Consider the following 17,797-nt stretch of genomic DNA (forward strand, 5'->3'; position numbering starts at 1 on the left):
TCCTGCACGTCCTGCACAACCCCCACCTGTGGACGTCGGGCCCTCATACCACCCTCATGGAGTCTGTTTCTGACCGTTTGAGCAGACACATGCACATTTGTGGCCTGCTGGAGGTCATTTTGCAGGGCTCTGGCAGTGCTCCTCCTGCTCCTCCTTGCACAAAGGCGGAGGTAGCAGTCCTGCTGCTGGGTTGTTGGCCTCCTCCACGTCTCCTGATGTACTGGCCTGTCTCCTGGTAGTGCCTCCATGCTCTGGACACTACGCTGACAGACACAGCAAACCTTCTTGCCACAGCTCGCATTGATGTGCCATCCTGGATGAGCTGCACTACCTGAGCCACTTGTGTGGGTTGTAGACTCCGTCTCATACTACCACTAGAGTGAAAGCACCGCCAGCATTCAAAAGTGACCAAAACATCAGCCAGGAAGCATAGGAACTGAGAAGTGGTCTGTGGTCCCCACCTGCTGAACCACTCCTTTATTGGGGGTGTCTTGCTAATTGCCTATAATTTCTACCTGTTGTCTATTCCATTTGCACAACAGCATGTGAAATGTATTGTCAATCAGTGTTGCTTCCTAAGTGGACAGTTTGATTTCACAGAAGTGTGATTGACTTGGAGTTACATTGTGTTGTTTAAGTGTTCCCTTTATTTTTTTGAGCAGTATATATTAACAGAGCAATTCAATTGGGAGTTATTCATCTACTTGTACTAGTGCTGTAAGGACTATGAGGTAATTCAATATGCATGTGAACTGGAAACTGCTGCCATGGTTTGAACATGAAATCCCACACCCAGTGTGGAATCAAAGTATTGTAGGAACTTGACAAACATTATCACTACCCTTAAAGGTATTTCGACACCATAAATCCAAACTACACACGACAGTATTGTGAGTGCTCTCATGATCCATAAAATCTCAGAACAGGAGAAAAATAACTTGGCAGCCATTAGCAAATTAGTATTGGCACACTAGTTGTCTGGCAGGTCTATTTTAGGCATCTATTTGTGTCGTTAGTATGGCTCTGTGTCTGTGTCTGTGTCTAATTGACTCTCTAGTTGGCGGCCAGGTCTTTATTTAATAATATGACTCTTGTGTTACTGTGTGTCCATCAGGAAAGCGGTGAAGGCCACTCTGGTGCTGCTGCCTCTCCTGGGCATCACCTACATGCTATTTTTCGTCAACCCGGGAGGGGAGGATGAGGTCGCCCAAATTGTCTTCATCTACTTCAACTCCATCCTGGAGTCTTTTCAGGTATGCCCAGGCCAAATGAAAAGTGTTATAGAGGGTTTGAGAACTTTTTTGACGCTGTAAACATTCTGAAGCATATAATGTGTCAAAAAAAATAGATGTAGGCTACAGTACAATGTAGTGCTGCTCCGCACTGCTCATCTCATCTTCAATGTTTAACACTGTTTCTCTCTCCTCCCCCTCTTCTCTTGCCATCTTTCCCTCTCTCTCTGTCCTCCAGGGCTTTTTCGTGTCAGTGTTTTATTGCTTCCTGAACAGCGAGGTAAGCAGATTCATGTTTGTCCCATGATCCCCCACCGCTCACACTATACCCGTAATGCGTTTTTCTTTCCAATCCCCCCCTCCTACTATCCCTCCCTCTAACCCTCCTCTCATTCCTCCCAGGACTTTTGGAAACATGTCCACTTGGCACCATTTCATGCAGAGCTAAAAATGCCCTAAAAATGTATTGTGTCGTCTAAAATGCAAGCCAAGCAGCAGGGTTACCTTGGACATGCAGATTTCCTCCACTGGACAGCAGAATTAATAGGATCACAATGAGCTTCACACTGGCCCAACACATATATACACACCCCATGTCAGAGGCTGCATGGTGCCATGGTCAAAGGTAGTGCACTATATAAGGAATAGGATGCCTAAATGGATTTGACATAAAATATTAACCGGTGAGAAACCTAAATCTGTCTGGAGTTACAAAAGATTGCTTGCCCTAAAACCTGAAAAACCCTTGGGAGAGCTGTGAAAGTACCCTTGCTACACAGCTTGATGTAAACATTGCAGTTTCCTCCTCAGGTATCCCATTCTCCCTGGAGCAATCTGTCTCAACAGGAAACTATTCGGGTCATGTCTCCTGGATAACTCATCCGTGTATTTTGGTTTATAAATGCATTTATTTTACCTCAACATTACAAGAAGAGTTAGGAAGGATGAAATGAAGCCTACACACTAACGCTGAAAAGAGATGAATGTACAGTATGTTAGCATGACGCCACTTAGTGTGGCAGATATCTCCCACTGAGGTGCAGTTATTTAGGTGGCCACTCAATAGACGTGTGCTGGCAGATTGCTTAGCTAATCAACCTCTGTTTCTCCTGTCGGCTCGCTAATGTCGAGCAGCCGCTAATTCGTTGCTCTTGATGGTATCATGGGACTACATCCAAAGGACAAATTGTGGAGTTCGGCGGTTGTTCAAATGTTATCATGAACCATCAGCGATCTGTGAAGCAAAGCCAGAGAGGACCGAATGTTTTTTTTCTGCTTTTTTTCACCATTTACAACATACGGAGAACCAGAGTAGTACTAACCTCAGACACAAAAGTAAATGTTATTAACTAGCCTTCTCTACTCTGATATTCTAGAAGAAGTGTCGTTACTCAAGCAGTAGGAAAGAGAGTAGAAATAGGTGCCGCTTTTTCCGTACCAGTCAGCTTCAATCACTGGTATTTTAGCATTCCTATCTAATACAGCTCTCCTTCACACTCACACAGTGTAAGCTCGGCTAATGACCTAACTGACATTAACGCTAACCAACTGCACTGAAATCATGATGAACAGCAGGGTTTAACTATCTTCTCCAGAATCTTCTTTGAATAACTCCTATGCTGCTAGGAGACCTCTTGAAGCAATACACACAACCCTGACTCTAATGACAGACTTAAAGCATGCTACTAGGGGAAAACCTAGCCTAGCCAAAACAAAGATTCACTCACCTTGTGCTAACCTCACTAGCAGGGAGAAAATGCTCTTTAAATTGGATCTGTTTGGTATCTACGTGTGTAGTCCTGAGTAAAAACCCCTGTGTGAAAAGACTGAGCCATACCTGGATTGTGGTGGTAGCTATGGTGTATTTGTTCAATATTCCAGAGTCCGGACGGAGTCTTTTTGTAGTGTGTGTCAAAGCCACTGGACCCCATAAGCTGATAAACGTATTGAATGTCATGACATGTATTGAATCCCATGAAAAGCAAGTGGTGGTCAGAGTAAAACGTTCTCAGAACCTCCCTGCAACCTAAAAATAAACGTCCCCAGAACAGGCAAAACGTTCTAAAAAAAACGTTCAGTTTTACCGGTCAGTAAACATATGGCTGTGTTCCCACAACCAGTGTGAAACTAAAAACATATTTTCCTACAACACATGATTCCACATGTGAAAGTTTATGTGATCACATGTTAAAATCCACGGGAAATATCATCACATGTAAAGTGTTCCAAAACTAAATGCAAAATATCATCACGTGAAGTGTTCCAAAACCATATTGTTTCACATGATTTCACATGTGAAAATCCACGTGAAGTGTTCCAAAACTAAATGGAAATGTCACATTTGAAATCCTGTGATTTTCCATGTCAAACCTTAATTTCTCTGGTGACTCCTTAGCCTTACACAATTGCCTTCGCTATTTTGAAATGTTAATGATTTGACACTCATGGCAGGCTGTGTATAAGATTGTCAATCCTGTCAGGACAATAAGCCAGTTTAATTTTCACACGCACTCACACACAAGAAAAAGAGCAGGCCAAACTCCCAGCCTAGCCTATACTACAGTAATCACCTCCAACCTTATGGAAATAAATGTGAAACTCATATTTGAGTAGATCTGACATTCACCTACAATAACCTGTGAATAATTATAGTGTAGTGCAAAACGATACGTCAAAGCTGCATACTGTTATTAGACTAACACAGGGTTCTTAAACCTTTTCAGCCTGGTACCCAAATGAGAAATTCTGTTTTCCTGGAACCCAAGCTTATGAAAACATGCAACTATACGTACAGTTGAAGTCGGAGGTTTACATACACTTAGGTTGGAGTCATTAAAACTTGTTTTTCAACCACTCCACAAATTTCTTGTTAACAAACTCTAGTTTTGCAAGTTGGTTAGGACATCTACTTTGTGCATGACACAAGTAATTTTTTCAACAATTGTTTGCAGACAGATTATTTCACTGTATCACAATTCCAGTGTGTCAGAAGTTTAACATACACTAAGTTGACTGTGTCTTTAAACAGCTTGTAAAATTCCAGAAAATTAAATCATGGCTTTAGAAGCTTCTGATAGGCTAATTGACATAATTTGAGTCAATTGGAGGTGTACCTGTGGATGTATTTCAAGGCCTACCTTCAAACTCAGTGCCTCTTTGCTTGACATCGTGGGAAAATCAAAAGAAATCAGCCAAGACCTCAGATAAAAAATTGTAGACCTCCACAAGTCTGGTTCATCCTTAGGAGCAATTTCCAAACGCCTGAAGGTACCACGTTCATCTGTACAAACATTAGTGAGCAAGTACAAAACACCAAGGAACCACGCAGCCATCATACCGCTCAGGAGGGAGACGCGTTCTGTCTCCTAGAGATGAACGTACTTTGGAGCGAAAAGTGCAAATCAATCCCAGAACAACAGCAAAGGACCTTGTGAAGACGCTGGGGGAAACAGGTCCAAATGTCCACAGTAAAACGAGTCCTATATCGACCTAACCTGAAAGGCTGCTCAGCAAGGAAGAAGCCACTGCTTCCATAAAAAACCCAAACTACAGTTTGCAACTGCACATAAGGACAAAGATAGTACTTTTTGGAGAACTGTCCTCTGGTCTGATGAAACAAAAATAGAGCTGTTTGGCCATAATGACCATCGTTATGTTTGGAGGAAAAAGGGGGGATGCTTGCAAGCCGAAGAACACCATCCCAACCGGGAAGCACGGGGGTGGCAGCATCATGTTGTGGGGGTGCTTTGCTGCAGAAGGGACTGGTGCACTTCACAAAATAGATGGCATCATGAGGCAGGAAAATTATGTGGATATATTGAAGCAACATCTCAAGACATCAGTCAGGAAGTTTAAGCTTGGTCGCAAATGGGTCTTCCAAATGGACAATGACCCCAAGCATACTTCCAAAGTTGTGGCAAAATGGCTTAAGGACAACAAAGTCAAGGTATTGGAGTGGCCATCACAAAGCCCCGACCTGAATCGTATAGAACATTTGTGGGCAGAACTGAAAAAGCGCGTGCGAGCAAGGAGGCCTACAAACCTGACTCAGTTACACCAGCTCTGTCAGGAGGAATGGGCCAGAATTCACCCAACTTATTGTGGGAAGCTTGTGGAAGGCTACCTGAAATGTTTGACCCAAACTAAACAATTTACAGACAATGCTACTAAATACTAATTGAGTGTTTGTAAACTACTGACCCACTGGGAATGTGATGAAAGAAATAAAAGCTGAAAGAAATCATTCTCTACTATTATTCTGGTGATTAAAGTGGTGATCCTAACTGACCTAAGACGGAATTTTTACTAGGATTAAATGTCAGGAATTGTGAAAAGGTTTGTTCAAATGTATTTGCCTAAGGTGTATGTAAACTTCAACTTTAAATATCAGTACATTTCATTGCCCTTATGCCTAAAACAATTGCAATATAAACAAATAACAATGAAATGAAATACCCATATAAATAGCTATTCATGTTTATTTTTCTCCATTAATAAAAACACTCTTACATATCTTTCTAGGGTGGAACTGTTGCTGTTAAAATACAAGAAAACATTTTAATTTCTGAACTGGAATAAACTGATTGAAGCATGATGGTTTTGAGGCATCACACAGATGCTGCGACCCATACTTTAAGAAAGGCTGGACTAACACATCATGAATAATTTTCATTCAATAAAATACTGTAGGTTATCACATACACTGAGTGTATAAAATATTATGAACACCTGCTCTTTCCATGACATAGACTGACCAGGGGAAATAATCCAGGTGAAAGCTATGATCCAGTACTGATGTCACTTGTTAAATCCACCTCAATCAGCGTAGATGAAGGGGAGGAGACAGGTTAAAGAAGGATTTTAAAACATTGAGACAAATGAGACATGGATTGTGTATGTATGCCATTCAGAGGGTGAATAGGCAAGACAAAATATTTAAGTGCCTTTGAAAGGGGTATGGTAATAGATGCCAGGCGCACAGGTTTGTGTCAAGAACTGCAACACAGCTGGGTTTTTCACGCTCAACAGTTTCCCGTGTGTATCAAGAATGGTCCACCACCCAAAGGACATCCAGCTAACTTGATAACTGTGGAAAGCATAGGAGTCAACATAGGCCAGCATCCCTGTGGAACGCTTTCAAAGTCTTGTGGAGTCTTTGCCCTGATGATAGTGTTGAGTGATTACCGAAATGTTGGTTATTTTTTGTTTTTTAAACAACCAATTGACTTATTTGAATTCCATTTTGTTCTGTTTTTTTGTGAGCTCAATGCGCACATTGCACAGCTTCTCTAGAGATAAATCAGATCCAGCCTGATCTGTGCCATTTAGTAGGACAGGGGTACTCAACTCTTACCATACGAGGTCCGGAGCCTGCTGGTTTTCTGTTCTACCGGATAATGAAATGCACACACCTGGTGTCCCAGGTCTAAATCAGTCCCTGATTAGAAGGGAACCATAAAACAAATGCAGTGGAACTGGCTTCGAGGTCCAGAGTTGAGTATGAGGGTAGTAGGGAGTTATAGTTTCCAACAGGCCAATACGCTACATCAAGTGGAGGGCCGAGTGTCTGTGGGATTTTGCTCCTCCCTTATGCTTGATTGATGAATTAAGGTCACTAATTAGAAGGGAACACCCCTCATCTGTATTTCTAGGTCTTAATTGAAAGGAAAAAGTGATTTTGTCACAGCATAGGCAGCAGCTCTATAGAGATGAGATGATGAGTTGGAATGAAATAATACAGTCATCAAATAAAACAAATGTTATATACAAAACAACTGAAATATTTGATTAAAGTGAAGTGAATAAATCATGTTTAATAAGTGATAAGCATTAATGGGCAGTCACTACCATCATGGGACTTCTATTGTTTTATTCTGTGTTATCACAGGATTCAACCCAGATAATTCATAGTGCATTAGAAATGAAATGAAGCCTACACACTAACGCTGAGTAGAGATCAATGTACAATATGTTAGCATGACGCCACTTAGTGTGGCAGATATCTTCCACTGAGGTGCAGTTACTTAGGGCAAAAGTGGCCACTCAATAGACGTGTGCTGGCAGATTGCTTAGCTAATCAACCTCTGTTTCTCCTGTCGGCTCGCTAATGTCGAGCAGCCGCTAATTCGTTGCTCTTGATGGTATCATGGGACTACATCCAAAGGACAAATTGGGAGTTCAGCGGTTGTTCAGATGTTATCATGAACCATCAGCGATCTGTGAAGCGAAGCCAGAGAGGACTGAATGTTTTTTTTCTGCTTTTTTTTCACCATTTACAACATACGGAGAGTTACAACCAGAGTAGTACTAACCTCAGACACAAAAGTAAATGTTATTAACTAGCCTTCTCTACTCTGATATTCTAGAAGAAGTGTCGTTACTCAAGCAGTAGGAAAGAGAGTAGAAAGTAGTGCCGCTTTTTCCATACCAGTTAGCCGCGGCCAACTTCAATCACTGGTATTTTAGCATTCCTATCTAATACAGCTCTCCTTCACCTTGTGCTAAGCAGGGAGAAAATGCTCTTTAAATTGGATCTGTTGGGTATCTACGTGTGTAGTCCTGAGTAAAAACTCCTGTGTGAAAAGACTGAGCAATACCTGGGTAGTGGTGGTAGTTATTGTGTACTTGTTCAATATTCCAGAGTCTTTTTGTAGTGTGTGTCAAAGCCACTGGACCCCACAAGCTAATAAACATTTTGAATGTCATAACATGTATTGAATCCCCTGAAAACCAAGTGGTGGTCAGAGTAAAATGTTCTCAGAACCTCCCTGTAACCTAAAAATAAACGTTCCCAGAACAGGCAAAAAGTTCAGTTTTACCGGTCAGTAAACCCACTGGACCCATTAATGTAAAAAATATATCATCGAAAACGGTGATATCTTTTTTTACAAATGAACCGAAACCGAACCGACCTCAAGAAACACTAATCGCTCAGCACTACCTGATGAATTGAGGCTATTCTGATCCAAAGCGGGGGGCAACTCAATATTAGGAAGGCGTTCGTAATGTTTTGTACACTCAGTTTACAGTGAGCTCAAAGTATTTGGACAGTGACACATTTATTATTTTGGCCTGTACTTCAGGAATTTGGATTTAAAAATTACACAATGTCTATGAGATTAAAGTGCAGACTGTCTGCATTCATTTGAGGGTATTTTCATCCATATCGGGTGAACCATTTTGAAATTACAGCACTTTTTGTACATAGTCCCCCCATTTCAGGGGACCAAAAGTATAGGGATAAATGTACTTAAGTGTATTAATAATGTGTGATTTGAGTCACTTTTATTGTAAATAACAGAAAATATTTATAACACTTCTACATTAATTAATGTGGATGCTACCATGATTATGGATAATCCTAAATGAGTGAGAATGTTAGATGCATAAATATCATACCCCCAAGACATGCTAACCTCTCATCATTACAATAACAGGGGAGGTTAGCATCTTGGGGGGGGGGTATGATATTTGTGTATTGTATCATTTCAAATCCAAAGTGCTGGAGTACAGAGTCCCTGTTCCAATCATTTTGGAGCTCACTGTATGATATAAAACATATGATTAGAATGAAAAGCACAGGAAATATCGAAGGTTTTATGTCATACGTTCACTCACCTCACACACACGCATTCACTAATTCCACAATCTCCGCCTTGGTTGGCATTTCTTTTAAATGGATCCATATTGCATCACAAGCTAGGTTTACATCCAATTTGTGACAGATTTTAATGTAGATCTTCTAAAATCCACATAAAAAAAGAAACATTTTCCCACCAGAGCTGTGTTTCCATCAAACTGACTTGTTGCAGATAAAAATCAGTGCATCGTGACATAGTCATAACTTTTCATTTACTGAATAAAATATCAGAAGTTCTGTGTTTCCATCCGTGTTTCTGACGCTGGTTTTGGCACAAAAAGTATGCGATAAACAGCAAATGTGCCCACTCTCGTCTTGGCACGTAGCTCTAGACAACAGCTCGCAGATACAGTGCAAAGGGTAGATTAGGTGTCACGTCCTGACCAGTAAAAGGGGTCATTTGTCATTGTAGTATGGTCAGGGCATGGCAGGGGGTGTTGTTTTGGTGTGTTTTGGGGTTGGTTTGTTTAATGGGGATTTTTTCTAGTTTTCATTTTCTATGTTCATTTTCTGTGTGTGGCCGAGTATGGTTTCTAATCAGAGGCAGGTGTCTTTCGTTGTCTCTGATTGGAAGCCATACTTAGGCAGCCTGTTTTTTCCTTTGAGTTTGTGGGTGGTTGTTTTCCGTTATAGTCTTTGTACCTTACGGAACTGTTAGTCATTGTATTTTTTCTGTTTACGTGTTCTCCTATAATAAATTAAGATGAGCACTCTTCATGCTGCGCCTTGGTCCCCTTTCATCGACCGTTATGACAGAACCACCCACCAAAAGAAGACCAAGCAGCGTGGTAAGGAGCAACAGGAGAGTTATCTGGAGTCCTGGACCTGGGAGGAAATCCTGGATGGTAAAGGACCATGGAGGCAACCTGGAGAGTATCGCCGCCCGCCGGAGGAGATAGAGGCAGCGAAGGCGGACGTTACTATGAGGCTTTATACGCACCGAAAGGCAAGGCGGAGAGGCAGCCCCCAAAATTGTTTTTGGGGGGGGGGGCATACGGGGAGTTTGGCTAGGTCAGGGGGGAGCCCTGACTTAACTTCCCGGGTATACAGGAGAGAGCAGCAGAGCAAACCGGAGCCAAGAATGGAGTCAAGCACGGAGCTTGACACGAGATTCCGGAGGGAGGTACTGGTGGAGAGGGCACGACTGACCAGGCGTGCAGAGGGGCGAGCGATGCATTACGGGGTGATGCGCACTCTCGCCCATCCGCACGCACAGTCCGGTACGGTCGGTACGGGCTCCGCAGCGTTGCCGTGCTAGAGTTGGCACTCAGCCAGGAAGGAGTGTGCCTGCTCAGCGCATCTGGCCGCCAGTGCGTCTCCTCGGTCCAGCTTACCCTGCGCCTGCTCAACACATGGCAGCCCTCACTCTCCAACACAGCCCAGTTCGCCCTGTGCCAGCGCTTCGCCCGTGCCGGGCTACAGTGAACATTCAGCCAGGATGGGGTGTGCCAGCCCTGAGCTCCATACCTCCGGTGCGCCTCCACGGCCCAGTGTGCCCCGTGCCTGCTCTGCGCACCCAGTCTCCTGTAAGTCTCCCCAGTCCGGGGAGACCGGTACCAGCTCCACAAAGGAGGCCTCCAGTGACGCTCCTCAGCCCGGAGCCTCCAGCGACGCTCCTCAGCCCGGAGCCTCCAGCGACGCTCCCCAGTCAGGAGAGGCTCCTCAGCCCGGAGCCTCCAGCCACGCTCCTCAGCCCGGAGCTTCCAGCGGTGGTCTGCAGCCAAGAGCCTTCAGTGGTGGTCTGCAGCCAAGAGCCTTCAGCGGTGGTCTGCAGCCCAGAGTCTTCAGAACAGGAGCTACGCCCAGAGCCAGAGCCACCTCCGTAGTGGGAGGATTGGCGAAGGGGGGGTATAGCACATGAACCGTCGTTGACGGTGGCCACCCTCCCTTCCCTCCCTTTAGGTGTGGGGTTGTTTTTGTGTTTTTTTTTGTTTTGAGGTGCAGTCAGGGTCTGCACCTTCGGGGTGGGGGGGTTACTGTCACGTCCTGACCAGTAAAAGGGGTCATTTGTCATTATGGTCAGGGCGTGGCAGGGGGTGTTGTTTTGGGGTTGGTTTGTTTCATGGGGATTTTGTTCTAGTGTTCATTTTCTATGTGTGGCCGAGTATGGTTTCCAATCAGAGGCAGGTGTCTTTCGTTGTCTCTGATTGGAAGCCATACTTAGGCAGCCTGTTTTTTCCTTTGGTTTTGTGGGTGGTTGTTTTCCGTTATAGTCTTTGTACCTTACGGAACTGTTAGTCGTTGTATTTTTTCTGTTTACGTGTTCTCCTATAATAAATTAAGATGAGCACTCTACACGCTGCGCCTTGGTCCCCTTTCATCGACCGTTATGACATTAGGAGGTTATGGATAAGACCATGATCATTTTTATTTGTCAGCTTGCAGCCGAGCATGGATAGTCATGTCACCACCATACGAAATAAGACCATCGATAGTTGTTGGAAAGGAGCATCTGTAATGTCTATGCTAATAAATCGGGAAGCAAGTACAGGGAGTGAGTTTAATAAATAAACAAACATGGAACAAAACAAGAAACACGAGTAACGTACAGACATGACACAAACAGAAACAACAACTCATGGGGAAAGAAACAAAGGGAGTTACAGAAATAGGAGAGGCAATCAGGAAGGTGATGTTGAGGTGAGTCTCATGAGGCACAAGTGTGCGTAATAATGAGTAAACTGGCAACAACAAGAGCCGGAGAGGGGGAGCGAGAGTAGATGTGACAGTAACCCCTCCCTGACGCACGGCTCCAGCCACAGGACGCCGACCAGAGGGACGGTCGCGAGGACCAGGATCGCTTCTGCTGAGGCATGGGATCCCGACAAGCCAGCTGAGTCACGGAAGCCTGATGAGCTAGCTCAGGCATCCCCTGTAGCTTCGGCAATGAAAGCCTGATGAGCCAACCGAGGCTTGAGAACCTATCAAGCCAGCTGAGGCATGGAAGCCTAAAGAGCCATCCCTGGTTGCGTCAGCAGCCGCCCTTGGAAGCGACGTCACCAGTTAAAAAAAAGCAAAAAATAAATCCCTGTTGCTTCCTCTGGTGAGGCGCTATTCTGGATCGTCAACGCTAGTAAATCGGGAAGCAAGTACAGGGAGTGAATTTAATGAATAAACGATCATGGAATGAAACAGACATGAAACAGACATGAAACACAAAACAATATAGCCTGGGGAAAGAACCAACGGGAGTGACTGATATAGGGGAGGTAATCAGGAATGCGATGGAGTCCAGGTGTGTCTCATGAGGCGCAGGTGCGTGTAACAATGGTGACAGGTTTGCGGAATAATGAGTAAACTGGCGACAATGAGAGGTGGAGCGGGAGTAGACGTGACAACATCAAGCTCATCACTGTGCACTTTCACCACCCTGTGAAGTTCAATACTTATTTCAATCTGTGCATGCTTTGCCAAGTCGCAGTGGGAGGATCACACAACATAGCATAGTGTGAATCCAAGTTTACTTCAAAATTATGGTTATTATGTCAATATTTGCGGATAAAAGCGTTTCTACTGCAATTGTTGCGTATTCTATTTCAGACCAAGAAATTTGCCCACGTATTTAGTTTTGTCGACAAATTCGCTGTTTCCAACAGGCTTGTCTTTACATGTTTTATCCGATGTACTTTATTCGAATAAAAAGGTTCGATGGAAACCTCTTTTGTGTGAAAGGCTTCCAGTCTCTGAGAAAAGAGCGGGAAAGTGATTCCTTTTTCCTTTTATCCATGAAATCACTCCCACAGTGTACTCCGACTGTCAGGCAGCTATTCTATCTACAATCATTAATATACAGTATGTTATTCTAATTCTGTATTAAACACTAAAGGCTCTTTTCGCAGACATAACCAAATGTGTCTTTACTGCGGTCACACCCCTACTGTACACAGTCCTCATCCTCTGTGACATATTTCCTTCAATTCCACAGCCAACTGTGTGAAGTGTTCCAAAGGGCCCTGCAGGGTTTCACATAATATAAAGTGAAAAGATAGAGCTGCTTGATGCTCTAGTTCTTTAGAAGCAGATGAAAAAACAAACAGGTTAGCTTTAATTAAATATACTGCGATAGACGTCTGTGTTTTGGTAGAATCATGGATACAAATATTATGCCTATGAGCGTTAATTGTCAACAAAAATAAACAATTTCCTGCTGCAGAAAGAGAGTGTTATTCAAGATGTGGAAGCTCTATGGAGCACACAGTTTCATGAATATATGTTTAGAAAGGGAACAACCCAAACTTAGATTTTGATCTTTTCAGCATACTTAAACCAGGGAGCCAAAGAACATAGTGCTGCTTCTCCTTTGTGAACTAACTTATTAGTGAGAAAGGGGCCTGTACGCTTATCCTTTGATACATCCAGTCAAAGTTTGGGCTTCTAATGAGGTTAATAAAATCCAAAAGCAAATAAGGAAAGTAGTTATCATGTCACCGACTTGTTATTAGAGAATACATGGTGGTCCTCATGGTGTGGCAGAAGTTCAGTGCCTTATAAGCCTCCATCTCCCTCTCATTTGTAATCCCATGGCACTGTCCCAACACTGTCCACTTCTCCTTGGTTACCACAATTTGGAAATTGCATAAATGAGATATTTGAATTAGGTGAAAACAATTAAATGGAAACTCACTTAACGTGGCAGTTAACTATAAGTGGTATTCAATCAAACTGACATTGCCTATTTATATAGTTTCTGTGAAGAAAATAAATATAATTGTTATGTTACTTTAGTCAACAATTACCCTGTCAGACCAAACAAAATTTACATTTTCTCTCTTTTTCTCCGTCTCTCTCTCGCTCTCTCTGCTATCCTCTCAGGTGCGTTCTGCGGTTAGGAAGAGATGGCATCGCTGGCAGGACAAGCATTCAATCAGGGCTCGGGTGGCGCGCGCCATGTCCATCCCCACGTCGCCCACGCGGGTCAGCTTCCACAGCATCAAGCAGTCCTCGGCTGTTTGAGGACCAACAACACTCTGCTTTGGCTGAACGCCCCCGTCTAACCTCTCACCGCCAACCACCCCTCCAACATGTCCCCCACAGAGCACCTCTTTACCCTCTTCTCTCCAAACCAACTGAGGGAAACAGCTACCATGATGGTTCACACAGGGTACACTTGGTCTATAAACATAGACCTCTCATACCCCCTCCCAGGGAACGGTGACCTCTGTAGTCTCTCGCCTGCTAATACATTGAGGTACGTTCGCTCAGTGCATTCCCTCTGAAAGCTACAGAGGGTCAGGATGACAATGGCCAAACCAAGTACTGTCAAGAGCTGACTTTTTGCCAAAAGGCAGCACAGGGAATTAGTACAATCCCTGTGGCGTTGGCAGATTCAGTTGAGAGGTGACTTTTGATGTCAGATAAAAAAAAATATCACATTTGTCAGTAAGTCCAGTGTTCTCTTATTGTTTTTTATTCTGCGAAATCCAGAAATTGGAGTCCATATGGATGGTGTTGGAGTCCATATGGGTGGAGTTGGAGTCCATATGGATGGAGTTGGAGTCCATAAGAATACTTTGAAAGTGGAAAGAAAATGGTACTGGGGCACGTGCTTGTATCAGTGTCAAATACATGATCCCTGTTGGACTAACTGACCTGTTCAAGATCATTGACACAAACAATTTGATTCTTGTTCCTTTGCATGTTTTTATTTTCTGTGGAGCAATCGTTGACCTTCAAGCTGGCTATGCTTACTGGCGCTGCATCGTAAAGCGAATGACCGCCATGGACCATTCATTTCATGTCTGTCCAGACTACAGTCTCTAGTAAACATTCTCCCATTCCTTCCTTCTGTTTTTCTGATTAATTATTATCTTCATAGAGACCATGTTCTGATGTTAAATCTTTGGCCACCATTGAAGATGGATGCCTTCCCCATTATCCTTACAACAACAACCAAGGCATTGTGCAAGCGGAAAAAGTGATGTGACATCCAACACTGTTACTAATGTGAATGAACTGTGAAAATTGGTACACACTGTCAAATCTACCTAGAGGACAAAACAGTTGTGTTTGTGTTGCCCAGTTCTTTCAGGAAGTAAGAATTTAGCATATCTCTCCATATGACTTCTTCTCCTCCCTTTCATCTTAGCCTTTTCCTGGGACTCAAACGTAACGTTGGCTTAGAGATAGTCAGACCTGGGGGGGTGAAGGAAGAGCGGCAGTTTAACATCAATAAGGCATTTCACGCCTGGTAAGGTTGAGTTTTTTTGAGGCGCAAGCAAATACAAACACACACATATGGAGAGGACTTATCATAGGCTACAGTATGAAACATAACTGAAGATATTTTTTCTGTTGCGCAAGGTTGTAAAAGGTGTTAATCTTCAACCGATTAAGCACTCCTTTATAAAAGCACTTTTATTTATTTCAAATTCCAAAATTACCAGGACCGTAATAAGATAAAATCCACTTTAGTATAACATTGTTGAAAGCTGGATTGGGAGAAATGCCAATTATTAATATAATTATTTTGGCTAGCTATGTTAAGGTCTGAGAGGAAAGTGGATGTTTTGGTTGCTTCATCTCTGCAACTTGCAAAACTTATCTTTACTAAATCTTCAGACTAAATCATTTTGTTCTTCAAACTCTTTCTTGCCATCAAACAGGTAATATGTTATATTGCTATTGTGTCATAGAAGGTACCCACTGGGCACACACTGGTTGAATCAACATTGTTTCCACATCATTTCAACAAAATTACATTGAACCAACATGGAATAGACATTGAATTGACGTCTGTGCCCAGTGGGTACTGACAATACTTTGCTGAAATTCTGCAAATCTTTCAAATTGAACCACCCATTATGAAGGACCATAACAAATCTGATCATCATTCCAATTCCAGAACATAAAACCATTTATCAGATATTGTCATGCACATAGCACAACTTTTTATTTTTGAATGACACATGAATAAGTCAAAGTAACTAGGAAAAGATTAACACAATGTCTGGCAGATCATTGAGTGAATGCTGACTTTTTGTGGTTTGTTCTGACAAAAGGGAATAGAGTTATGCATATTCAGATAGATGTTGTCTAGACAGGACCAGTCTCAAATGTATTGCAGTAGGATTCCCCTCTCTACCTCTTTCTCTCGCTCTCTCTCTCTCTCTCGCTGAAAAATATTGTAATTATGAGTACAAAAGCTGAAATAATTCACAATCATCAGCTCCCCAAAAGTTCCCTTCTTTTTGTTGTTTTGTACATTGGGTAATGTGGGAGCCCTCCCAAAAAGCTTGTGAGCTTGAATCTCAGGGCTCAGAGAACCATTTGACTTCCACACACTACCCCACACAGCACAGGATGAAACCAATTAAGACCAAAGTTTTACTTGGTGTTGTTAAGATGGCTCACCCCAGTAGGTAGAGCTGTGAGAGGACTGTGAGAGCTATAATGGCCTCACCCACAAGGACTTCTCATCTGCCTCTCTCTCTCGTGCGCATGGTCTGCTAATTAGCGTGGTCTACTAATTAGCTCTATCTGCAGGGAAGTCACAGCTAGTTTGTCTGAAAGCTGAGAGCCAGGGACAATTCAGGAAAGAGAGAATAGTACCAAAGCCTGTATCCTGACACTGTTCCCTGCTGTGCAACATCTCTATGAATGAGCGAGTGAATGGAAGAACCGAGGATTAAATGAAAAAGGCTTTTGTGGTATAGATAGAGGCAAGGATAGGAACTGAGACTTGCTGGGATTTGACTTAAAATGTTCCCCCGGGCATAGCTGCATGAAGTAGGGGTTGCTGCAGCCCCCCTGATAAATCTACATTTAAAAAAGTATAACAAAAACGGTGAAAGCACCCTCACTCCAAAACATCTTCCTGCGGCCATGCCCCCAGGCCATAGTTCACAACCAGGGACCGAAAAAGGGATTGTTTAGATATTTTTCTTTAGGGTTTGAAAGGCATAAAGTGCTGTTTTTCATGTATTTGTTCATACAGACTTTTGTGCTTATTTGGCACACAATTATGTACAGTATTTTCAAAAACTGGTTGAATCATAATTTCAACCCAAAAATTCAATGTCATGTTTAATCAATGTGGGAAACTGATTGGATTTTTACATTTATGGGATTTGTCTTTTTTCACCCAACTTTTAACCAAAATCAAATGACAGGGTGGCATTTTTGGTAGATTTCATGTTGAATTCACGTTAGTTGACAGCTCAACGAAATGAATATTAAAACTAGACATTGAAGTGACTTCTGTGCCCAGTGGGTATTCAGTTGAAATGCATCCTGAAGCACTAACTGACATTTAAACACCAAAAGAAACAAATTGCTGTGTTTATTTTGCGAAGTCAAACAAAGCCGATCCTCCGTCGCCAGATATGTCTATAGACAACAAAAATGGTTTGATCTGAATCCTTTTTTTCCTCCCGGTCCCTTTTGATCATTGGCATAAAGCATTCAGAATAAAATATGTGATTTCATTGGCAATGTTTACAGATGGCTTTAAGTAATAGTTATAGAACGTATTGTCAGACAGATGTATCCTAATCGCTGAAACAAATGATCACAGGAATCACAGATGCGGCTTCATCTATGTCTGCTGAAGGCAGTCTGATTTCTTTTTCATGGGGAAAATGTGATAGAACTACTGTCCAACCACATCTAACAGAGCACAGTTTATTCCACAATCCCATTGTTTATGTACCTGTCACGCTGTTTAACAAATTGAATGGAGAGAGAGACAGAGAGAGAGAGAGCGAGAGAGAATGTCTGGCTGGTGGTTGATATGTCAAAACGAACTGTTCGCCCACCCAGCCAGGGATGCTACTGCCCTCCAACACACACCATGTATTCCTCAACAGCCAGGATACATGACGATATTACATTCATGAGATTAGAGGTTAGCCTGGAATGGAATTGCCAATGTATGATAGTGTTATGCATTCCAATTTCAGGTGCCTGCCTCCGTCATAAAAATATGTTC

General features: G+C 42.8%; 1 protein-coding gene across 2 annotated transcripts in view; it reads left to right on the plus strand.

The window, feature by feature from the left end:
* The window catches only part of LOC115170939 (corticotropin-releasing factor receptor 1), a 183,312-nt gene extending 169,486 nt beyond the window's left edge, over positions 1-13,826 (plus strand). For both annotated transcript variants that reach the window (XM_029727338.1, XM_029727339.1), the window contains 3 exons: positions 1,115-1,253; positions 1,471-1,512; positions 13,684-13,826. In XM_029727338.1, coding sequence (XP_029583198.1) covers positions 1,115-1,253; positions 1,471-1,512; positions 13,684-13,824 — 322 coding nt within the window. In that variant the 3' untranslated portion in view covers positions 13,825-13,826. The remainder of the gene's footprint in view (positions 1-1,114; positions 1,254-1,470; positions 1,513-13,683) is intronic.
* The last annotated feature ends 3,971 nt before the right edge of the window (positions 13,827-17,797 follow it).

This window comes from Salmo trutta, chromosome 32 (genome assembly GCF_901001165.1).
Source record: "Salmo trutta chromosome 32, fSalTru1.1, whole genome shotgun sequence".
NCBI lineage: Eukaryota > Metazoa > Chordata > Actinopteri > Salmoniformes > Salmonidae > Salmo > Salmo trutta.